This window comes from Neoarius graeffei, chromosome 19 (genome assembly GCF_027579695.1).
Source record: "Neoarius graeffei isolate fNeoGra1 chromosome 19, fNeoGra1.pri, whole genome shotgun sequence".
Taxonomy (NCBI): Eukaryota; Metazoa; Chordata; class Actinopteri; order Siluriformes; family Ariidae; genus Neoarius; species Neoarius graeffei.
The window spans coordinates 20,088,863-20,100,209 of record NC_083587.1 but is presented as its reverse complement, the minus strand read 5'-3'; the positions used below and the strand labels follow the sequence as shown (position 1 = coordinate 20,100,209).

The following is an 11,347-nucleotide window of genomic DNA, read 5'->3' as shown; positions in this document are numbered from 1 at the left end:
GAAACCCGAGCTGAGCGGGAGCAGCGCTGCGCGCGCTCAATGCCTGCGCCCGCCCGTGCACAGGTGCCACACGGCTCCCATGATGCAACGCGGCACAAAGGCACCACTATGAACTGGTGGCACACAGGCATCGGACAGAAACGGTGGGCAAATTCAAGCTGATTAACAGTGTGTTCAGAGTCATTAACTGAATCTGGAGAAAGAGCTAATCATCATGAAGCGAAATGTAAACATCAGCAGAGTGCAAAGAGTTCTCTACAAACACAATTTGGTCATTTAGCCAAATTCTGACTACTTAGGGTTTTTTTTTTTAATTATTGAACCACAAATCTGAGATCTTTTTTCTTAATCAACATCTTTAATACATTTTTCTCCAGATGTTAAAATCTGATTGGCCAGATGATGTTGATTAATTTTCTCAAACAGCAGCTCTGGCAGCATTGGTTTTCTTTGCTTGTTCTAATACTTTATCATTTCTATAGTATCAGATCATTCATAGGGACTTGCATGAAGTTGGTGAACTTTTCTGTATGGAGAATTTTCTTTTTGTGGGTTTCTGGTTTCTCAAGAACACAAGCTGTGTTTTTAGTCTCATGAACATGAAGATAAAGAAAAGACAAGCTGGTGACGAGGGAACGTAAGGGAATGACTGTTTACAGCTGCTATAATGGAAGTGAGAACAGGAACTAGCTTGTTTCACATGTTAAATGTAACTGTAAACAGTTAAAACATATGATTAGCAAACAAACAAACAGATAAATAAATAAATAAATAAAAACATAAGTAAGTTAATAAGTAAGTTAGCTTTCGCAAATTGCTGTGGTATAAGAGGAAAACACTTTGAAACGTACTGATATAGGAAAATAATCAACTTCAAGGTTACTGTAATCCTGTTTCACCATGAAATCATGAACCCCTTTCCTTCATTATTTTCCTGTAACAGCATGCCCCTGTGGCGGCACGGTGGTGTAGTGGTTAGCGCTGTCGCCTCACAGCAAGAAGGTCCTGGGTTCGAGCCCCGGGGCCGGCGAGGGCCTTTCTGTGTGGAGTTTGCATGTTATCCCCGTGTCCGCGTGGGTTTCCTCCGGGTGCTCCGGTTTCCCCCACAGTCCAAAGACATGCAGGTTAGGTTAACTGGTGACTCTAAATTGAGCGTAGGTGTGAATGTGAGTGTGAATGGTTGTCTGTGTCTATGTGTCAGCCCTGTGATGACCTGGCGACTTGTCCAGGGTGTACCCCACCTTTCGCCCGTAGTCAGCTGGGATAGGCTCCAGCTTGCCTGCGACCCTGTAGAAGGATAAAGCGGCTACAGATAATGAGATGAGATGAATGAGCATGCCCCTGTCACATTTTATTCTTTACATATTTTCTAGAAAAGCAGGGATGAGAGTCAGTAGCTGTGCCAGAGCTAAACTTAATGAACCATGCTGTTAAGTTTTAAATACTTTTGAGGATAATAAATAAATAACCTGTAAAAAATGGTCACTGCAGAGAGTCTTTGTTTCATTCCTTTAAGAAACAGAAAGAACTGAAAATGGAAAACTTTGAGTTGGTATTCTGAGATTTTTGAACTTTTGGTGTTTTTTAGAGCAGAAATTAATCTGACTTAAGCTCAAGAGAATCTAAAATAAAACTTTATTATGATTATATCAGAAAATACAAAAAACACTAAGGATTTGTTAAAGTAATTGTTTTACACACACACACAGGTCTTAATTGGAGATCTTTAACACCTCTTAATGAGAGTGAAATTGTCGGTGCTTCAGTGCTTCCTGTTTCTTGTTACTTTTTGGTTGTGTTTGTGGTCATCTTGCGAAGCATCAGTGAGAATACTGAACCTCCACTAAAAGACATCACGTCACATTTTCAAATGTAATTTATTTTTGGAATACACGTATATTTCCTAAGACCGTGGAAGTGTCACAGACTTTCGAATCACACTAGACAATCAAACATCTGCACACAATCTGCTCTAATGATGGCTGTGATTATGCTGAGGTCTGTTCATGGATACTGAGGTTATGATGCTTGGCTCTGAGTGTTGGAAGTTAAATCATGTGTTGTAAATGTGGCTGTTGATCCAGTAGATGAACTTGGCCACCCTGGTGTACACTCCAGGAAAATTAGGTCTGCCACAGCCCGACCCCCAACTTACGATCCCCGTCAGAAACCAGCGTCCACCTTCTGAAGCCTGGCACGACAGAGGACCACCGGAGTCCCCCTGCAGTCAAAGAAGGACGTAAAGACACCGAGGAAGAGTTACATGACTGCCAAGGACATTATTGTTTTTATTATTATTATTATTATTGATAAGCAGGCGGCACGGTGGTGTAGTGGTTAGCGCTGTCGTCTCACAGCAAGAAGGTCCGGGTTCGAGCCCCGTGGCCGGCGAGGGCCTTTCTGTGCGGAGTTTGCATGTTCTCCCCGTGTCCGCGTGGGCTTCCTCCGGGTGCTCCGGTTTCCCCCACAGTCCAAAGACATGCAGGTTAGGTTAACTGGTGACTCTAAATTGACCGTAGGTGTGAATGTGAGTGTGAATGGTTGTCTGTGTCTATGTGTCAGCCCTGTGATGACCTGGCGACTTGTCCAGGGTGTACCCCGCCTTTCGCCCGTAGTCAGCTGGGATAGGCTCCAGCTTGCCTGCGACCCTGTAGAAGGATAAAGTGGCTAGAGATAATGAGATGAGATGAAATTATTGATGAGCATGATAAGTGCAGGAGTGCTAGAATGGACATTTTGTGAGTCTGACCGATATAAAAATTTTAAAACTGATTTTCACACGTTTTTCACAGTTGCAGAAATTTGAGACAAATTTCACACTTTATTAGCTCTCACCCGGCAGGCGTCTCTCTCTCCAGTGGGTACTCCTGCGCACAGCATGCGGGGAGAGACTGGACCATACGCCCTCTTACACTCGCTCTGACTCAGGACGTTAACCTCAGCCTTCTGCAGTACCGTGGGTAGGACCTTATCTGAGAAAAATGCCAAAGAGGGACACGTTAATCATTTTTGACTGAAAGACTACTGGGACTAAATCATTGCTGTAAATGCATTACTAATGGATTCAAGTGACACTCAATTTTAATCTTTTTAGGGGAACTTATTTAAGTGAAACAAATTTTTTTGCATTTACTTATTAGGCTACTCGTTGATAGAGGGATAGTGTATCACAATCACATGTTTTTATTGAAATTAAAAATTATTCTGTCTCTGTATACATGGGAATGTAGTCAAACATCAGAAATGTTTAGAGACGGGTTAGAGTCATTAGAGTTTAATGGAAATTTATGAGGGAAAAAATGAGAATATTGTCTTTGAAGTTATTGCTGCTGACAATGGATGCAAATGATCAAGTTAAAAAAAAAGATAGTCAATTTTAAATGTAATTTTTAATGAATTGTATAATGTGTGCAGAGATATGTGTACTGAAACAGCATTATTGAAAAATCTCAATTGGTATTAAACACATACCAGGAAAATCCTATTGCTTCATAATATACATTCACCGGCCACTTTATTAGGAACATCCATCCACCTGCTGTTTGATGCAGTTCTGTAATCAGCCGATCCCTCGACAGCAGCACGATGCATCAAATCATGCAGATACAAATCAAGAGCTTCAGTTAATGTTCACTTCAAACATCAGAATGGGAAAAATTACTGTGATCTCAAACTGTGACTTTCTTTCACTGTGGCATGAGCCAGATGGGCCGGTTTGAGTATTTCAGAAACTGCTGATCTCCTTCCTGGGGTTTTCACACACAACAGTCTCTAGAGTTTACACAGAATGGTGCGAAAAACAAAAAACACTGAGTTGAGTGAGTGACAGTTCTGTGGATGGAAACAAACGCCTTGTTGATTAGAGAGGTCAGAGGAAAATGGACAGATTGGTTCGAGCTGCCAGGAAGGATATAGTAACTCATATAATCACTCTTTACAACCGTGGTGAGCAGAAAAGCATCTCAGCATGCAACAGCAGGAGATCACATTGGGTTCCAGTCCTGCAGCCAAGAACAGGGATCTTAGAACCAACAAGTTCCTATTAAAGTGGCTGGTGAGTGTATGAGTGGTATGTGTGGCCTTTACATAGTGAAATTTTGACACACACTCATTATATACACACATTCTGAAATCAAGAGACTTTTCTGATTTTGAATGTTTCTCTTTGGAATGTATTAATCAATCACAAGTACATTTCTAGCATTTTTAAGTGTTAAAGTCTTTATAAGCAGAAAACCCCTCGTCCTTTTTTTCCATTTCGTTTTCCAGAATTCTGATGAGTTTTCTCCAGCCTCTCAACCATCATGCTCCAATATGCAAGTGCAGGCTCGACAACACATTTACCACAATAAGAAGGGGAGTGTGTGTCGAGTTGGGGGTGTTTATATTTTGAATATTCACAGAACCTGGAGTTCTTGATGAAAGCAAACCTGTGTATGCTTTATGACGTTTTTTTTTTTTTAATTCAAGCATCATGTCAACAATTTATTATTTAAAATGGAGTAAAATGTATAGTCATTGTATTTTCTGTGGGTTTAAAAGCCACCGCAAGTACAACAATTAGCAATTGCTAGTTTTTGGTACAGCTTTATTAGTCGCACACTCAGTGTGTGGTGATGAATTCAGAACAAATCCTTGGACACCCATGAGAATTTCTAATGTCAATAGATTTGATTCTGCACTTTTAGAAATATGTTAGCTCAAAGTATTATTTGGTAAAACATATGCTTGGAGTCTTCATCTTCACCCAGTTCCATGTCTCACCCTGTTCGGAGCGGTAGCCCCAGCCGGTGACCCAGCAGCGGTGTCTCTTGGTGATGGTCTGTGATGGGGCGGGCAGGCACACGGGTTGAATGAAGGGGGTCAGGCTGCTAGGCCACGCCTTTCTGAGCTGCAGGAGGGCGATGTCGTAGTCAAAGTTACGAGCATTGTAATACTCATGCACCACGATGCGGCGGATCTCTGCCACGTGCTTAGCATTGCCCTGAGTCAACATACCCAGATGAGCCATCCACTGCCGAGGGTCTGAGAGTCTGATGAGGTCAAAGGTTAAAGGTTGTGGAGGTTTAGATAGAGAGAGGGCTCTTTTTTAGGCATGTAACAATTCACCAAATTCACAAGTCGATTCGATTCACGATATTGGAATCACAATTTGATTTTCCCATGATATTTTTGAAAAAATTACATGAAGAAAATGTTATAACAAAACCCCCCTGCACCATTTATTGTCCTATTCAACTTAAATATTCTTTTTGTTAAATAAAAAAAAAGGTTGTGTTTCATTTTCTTAATGACCAACAATAATTATTTACCCACATTTGTAAAGGTTGGTGTAAAATATAATAGCCTATTAACTAAAACATTCATTTTCTTAAAAATTAAAGTTTAATAACACATAGGCCTTTTCTTAATAAATTATTACGAACATTTTTACTGCCTCCATTTTCTTCACTGTTCTTGATCTTTCATCAGTCTGTTAAAAGAGAGCTCAGATTTCTTGGCAGCTCTTTCCCATTTTAGATCTGTTCTTTGTGTGTTTTCACGACATTAGAGCTGTGTTACTTCTGCCTGCACTGAAGTCACATGTACTCCTGCTATTGTACATTATTGCGCCCTCTGCTGTCTAAACAGTGCAATTACAGCAAGGAAAAACTAAGACATTAAACACCTTGATAATAATCGTGATTCATTTTTTGATTTGAATCATATATTTGTATCACGATTTATCGTCACATGATATATCATTACATGCCAACTCTTTCTTATATAAGGTTAATAAACTAGTATTGGATAAGTGAGCTAAGTTAGCTCGCTAAAGCACTGAATGCAGTCTCCTTGTTGTTGACATCAAACGCATTTTAACATCCTCATTAGTGCTTGCATTTATCAAAAGTACTAACTAACTTGGGTGGCACGGTGGTGTAGTGGTTAGCGCTGTCGCCTCACAGCAAGAAGGTCCGGGTTCGAGCCCTGTGGCAGGCGAGGGCCTTTCTGTGCGGAGTTTGCATGTTCTCCCCGTGTCCGCGTGGGTTTCCTCCGGGTGCTCCGGTTTCCCCCACAGTCCAAAGACATGCAGGTTAGGTTAACTGGTGACTCTAAATTGACCGTAGGTGAGAATGTGAGTGTGAATGGTTGTCTGTGTCTATGTGTCAGCCCTGTGATGACCTGGCGACTTGTCCAGGGTGTACCCCGCCTCTCGCCTGTAGTCAGCTGGGATAGGCTCCAGCTTGCCTGCGACCCTGTAGAACAGGATAAAGCAGCTAGAGATAATGAGATGAGATGAGACTAACTAACTTCCATATACTGCTAATCATCCTGACTAGTACACAGTGAATATGTTTACATATTAGATCAAACCACACCTTGTGAAATGCAGCTCATATTTTGTGTCTTAGTTTCAGAAGGAGATAAGATATTAGGAATGTGTGTTTACCTGATCTTACCTCTCTTTGCTGAAGCAGTGTGCAGCGGAGATGAGCCACTCGCTGGTGATAACAGAGGCACCGCAGTACAGATGGCCAGAGAAATGCAAACTGACCTGCCATGGCCACTCCCCTTCTACAGCATTGACTCCACCCACCACTCGCTCTTGAAGAGCTGCACTGTCCATCACATGTTTCACAGGCATGGACTGACCACAGGCTGCAACACAAGAACATGTAGAGTTATGGTCATGTTATGGACGTGTCTGAATGAAAAGTTACATGGATTCGAGGCAATCACAGTTTTCAGCACATCACGGTATTGGTTAACAATTTTTTTTTTAATTTGGAAGACATTAAATTAAAAGAGACTTAAAGGTGACATATTATACCCTTTTCCTACAAGCTGACACAGTTCTGTGAGGTCTTAATGAAATGCCTGTGACATGATTTGGTCAAAATACCACAAGGATTAAACCCCACAGCTCTCTTCTCACCCTGTCTAAACCGCCCTCTTTAAAACGGCCTATTTGAGTGCCTGTTCCTTTAAATCATAATGAGCCACTGCTCACCCCACCCCCCTCTTCTGTCAGCCAATCAGGTAGCACTTTCTTCATGAATATTCATTCACAAAGGCAGTTCTCAAGCCATGAGTGGAAATACTCAGATGAGGGGGCGGGGTTATTCTAATGAGCTCTGCTTGTGACATAGAAAGAGGAGCTGAATCTGAACGGCTTATTGAAGCTCATGTTTTCTGAAATCGGCAGAACAACAGAAAGTGACTGGGTGTTTTATTTCAGAGTGTATGGGTTGATGCTTGGCACTTCAGATACCCAAATGTATGTGCACAAGCACTGAAAAAGTGAGTTTTCATAATATGTCCTCTTTAAAGGAGAATTGAAGGCAAATTTTTTTATTATCGAAATTGTATTTCTCATTTTATTAAATATCGGAATGCATTTTTGATCACTATTTTGTCGCTGCTATAGCAAGTTATGAGTGTTTGAAATATGCTCTGTAATATATCAGTCCATATGTCAAAGCGATGGCCGTAAACGAGATTCGTTGAGACCTGTGCGAGACATCGTAGGATGGAAGTAAAACGTACAACGGAAATCAAAGTGACCAACATTTGGCAACATTGTCAAAAGACACATGCGCCCTCTTTCGAATGCTGATGTAATCAAGCTGGAAGTTTTGTTTGTTTTGATAGCAATCAGGAAAGTTTGAAAAAAGTAGGCAGTAATCGTCATTTAAACTCGTTTTTGTGCAATATTTCATTTGGAAAACAGTTTTCAAAATGGCGGCGCTGACACCTGGCTGACACTTCACATTTCAAAGTCTTGCACAAGTCTCGTGAAGATCGCGCTGATAAGCAACGCCTGCCGTGGACCAAACGAACTAAATTCAACACGGCTAAAAACCGAATAGGCCAATAAGTATAATATTTAATTGCAATCAGTTGCCAATACGAGTCAGGATATAAGGTTACTAAAACCAAAAATGTAATTGAATAAAATGTTAATTAAGAAATAAAGCAAGTTTAAAAATGACTTCAGTTCTCCTTTAAAGTTATAAGTGCATAACTTTTTTTAATATTCACTGGGGGGAGACGTGCATGCTGTTTATTCACTGCCCTGAGTTGTGCTATAATTACCGGCGAGTGGCCTAGTGGTTAGCGTGTCCGCCTCTCGATCGTGAGATCTACTCACGGTCGGGTCATACCAAAGACCATCATAAAAATAGTGCCTTCTGGCAAGGCATGCTGCAATACAGATGCGAGTGGGGAGTCACCAGAGGACAGTTGGGGATTTACTAGAGGACCCGTGACCCTAGCTATGTAATATAGGCAAGAGGCTGAAGGCTATGAAACAGAAATTGAATGGTGCGGGAAGGACTTTGACTTGTGTTATAATTACAACTGCACAGTTTCAACAGGTGAAGGTGTTACAAGCACTCAAATCATACATAATATACAAGTCAGATGTAAAAATACCAGTAATACAGTTAGGTCCATATAAATTTGGACACAAATTTTGTTTTTTTTACCTGTTTACTGAAACATATTCAAGTTATAGTTATATAATGGACATGGACATAAAGGCCAGACTTTCAGCTTTCATTTGAGGGTATCCACATTAAAATTGGATGAAGGGTTTAGGAGTTTCAGCTCCTTAACATGTGCCACCCTGTTTTTAAAGGGACCAAAAGTAATTGGACAATTGACTCAAAGGCTATTTCATGGGCAGGTGTGGGCAATTCCTTCGTTATGTCATTCTCAATTAAGCAGATAAAAGGCCTGGAGTTGATTTGAGGTGTGGTGCTTGCATTTGGAAGATTTTGCTGTGAAGAAAACCTGCGGTCAAAGGAGCTCTCCATGCAGGTGAAACAAGCCATCCTTAAGCTGCGAAAACAGAAAAAACCCATCCGAGAAATTGCTACAATATTAGGAGTGGCAAAATCTACAGTTTGGTACATCCTGAGAAAGAAAGAAAGCACTGGTGAACTCATCAATGCAAAAAGACCTGGATGCCCACAGAAGACAACAGTGGTGGATGATCGCAGAATAATTTCCATGGTGAAGAGAAACCCCTTCACAACAGCCAACCAAGTGAACAACACTCTCCAGGAGGTAGGCGTATCAATATCCAAATCTACCATAAAGAGAAGACTGCATGAAAGTAAATACAGAGGGTTCACTGCACGGTGCAAGCCACTCATAAGCCTCAAGAATAAAAAGGCTAGATTGGACTTTGCTAAAAAACATCTAAAAAAGCCAGCACAGTTCTGGAAGAACATTCTTTGGACAGATGAAACCAAGATCAACCTCTACCAGAATGATGGAAAGAAAAAAGTATGGCGAAGGCGTGGTACAGCTCATGATCCAAAGTATACCACATCATCTGTAAAACACGGCGGAGGCAGTGTGATGGCTTGGGTATGCATGGCTGCCAGTGGCACTGGGTCACTAGTGTTTATTGATGATGTGACACAGGACAGAAGCAGCCGGATGAATTCTGAGGTATTCAGAGACATACTGTGTGCTCAAATCCAGCCAAACTGATTGGTCGGCGTTTCATAATACAGATGGACAATGACCCAAAACATAAAGCCAAAGCAACCCAGGAGTTTATTAAAGCAAAGAAGTGGAATATTCATGAATGGCCAAGTCAGTCACCTGATCTCAACCCAATTGAGCATGCATTTCACTTGTTAAAGACTAAACTTCAGACAGAAAGGCCCACAAACAAACAGCAACTGAAAACCGCTGCAGTAAAGGCCTGGCAGAGCATTAAAAAGGAGGAAACACAGCGTCTGGTGATGTCCATGAGTTCAAGACTTCAGGCAGTCATTGCCAACAAAGGGTTTTCAACCAAGTATTAGAAATGAACATCTCATCTCATCTCATTATCTCTAGCCGCTTTATCCTTCTACAGGGTCGCAGGCAAGCTGGAGCCTATCCCAGCTGACTACGGGCGAAAGGCGGGGTACACCCTGGACAAGTCGCCAGGTCATCACAGGGCTGACACATAGACACAGACAACCAAGAAATGAACATTTTATTTACAATTATTTAATTTGTCCAATTACTTTTGAGCCCCTGAAATGAAGGGATTGTGTTTAAAAAATGCTTTAGTTCCTCACATTTTTATGCAATCATTTTGTTCAACCCACTGAATTAAAGCTGAAAGTCTGAACTTCAACTGCATCTGAATTGTTTGTTCACAATTCATTGTGGTAATGTACAGAACCAAAATTAGAAAAATGTTGTCTCTGTCCAAATATTTATGGACCTAACTGTATACAAAATAGATATACATGTAAAATATAGCTACTACATTAAAAGGATCATGAAAAAGTTTCTCTTTAAGAAACTGATATTTCAAGTAATGTGTCATGGTTATTTTATTTTATGTCATAATCTGTACTGATATAGCTTTAGAATATAGGTTTGGAAATGTGTTTATATGCAAATTGCCAATCAAATATGAAAAAAAAGAAATCAGAATCAAAACTCATCAAAATTCAGATGGAATATAAAAGTTACTCGCATCAAATTAAATCTGACGTTCAGAAATGCTCTGTTTTGTTGTTATAATGAAAAGTTCTAGTGTACAAAGCCAAAAAACATGATTTTATAATGAAACGTGCTGTATTTCTGCTTGCAATTTGAGAAAGTGAGAAGCTAACAGATAGCCCTGGTCCTGAACAGCACCGTCTTATTAAATCCATACAGGCCTTTACTACAGAGCCGGTGTCATGATCAAAGCCCAGCCTTTTCATATCAAACATCTGCCAAAATCACCGCCAACACAAATCAACTGCAATTAACCCAGCGGGTTCAGCGCACTGCAAGTGAACCCGGACAGAATGGAGCTAACAGAAGACCACCTTGGGTTCCACAACAATGTCCTCATGGAAGCATGGCTGAAACGGGAGGTGATTCATTGCGCAAACAATTACAGGGCTTATAAATGAAATCTGTGGGCTGCTTTCCAGCACAGAAGTTCAGAACATTGATTAGTTGAACCAGCTGAAATCTGAGTCGGCCAAACCCTTTTCTTAATTACAATTACTCAACTTGAAAACAAATGCTGGGTTAAGTAAAGGCCACATGCTTTGTGAGAACTCACCACAGTCCTTCTCATCGCTGTCGTCAAGACAGTCATAAAATCCGTCACACTTTGCATTTTTCTTTCGGATACACGCGCCATTGCTGCACTGATACCACATCCCAGAACAGCCCATCTCTGCAGAGCATCAACATCTCACAAAAATACTCAGAAGAAACTCTTTCAGGCAAGAATATCAACATTGTACATTCAGCCATCACTGGATTGAAAACTGCTTTGTCTTTAAAAGATTTACACTACTGTTCAAAAGTTTGGGGTCACCCAGAGAATTTTGTGTTTTCCATGAAAAGT

At 40.9% G+C, this 11,347-nt stretch overlaps 1 protein-coding gene across 1 annotated transcript in view; it reads right to left on the bottom strand.

Annotated features, from left to right (window-relative positions):
* Positions 1-2,046: 2,046 nt before the first annotated feature.
* tmprss7 (transmembrane serine protease 7) overlaps positions 2,047-11,347 on the bottom strand; it is a 28,396-nt gene continuing 19,095 nt past the window's right edge. The window contains exons 15-19 of the mRNA XM_060900571.1: positions 11,057-11,173; positions 6,444-6,642; positions 4,765-5,033; positions 2,836-2,972; positions 2,047-2,221 (exon numbers count right to left, since the gene is read on the bottom strand). Coding sequence (XP_060756554.1) covers positions 2,054-2,221; positions 2,836-2,972; positions 4,765-5,033; positions 6,444-6,642; positions 11,057-11,173 — 890 coding nt within the window. The 3' untranslated portion in view covers positions 2,047-2,053. The remainder of the gene's footprint in view (positions 2,222-2,835; positions 2,973-4,764; positions 5,034-6,443; positions 6,643-11,056; positions 11,174-11,347) is intronic.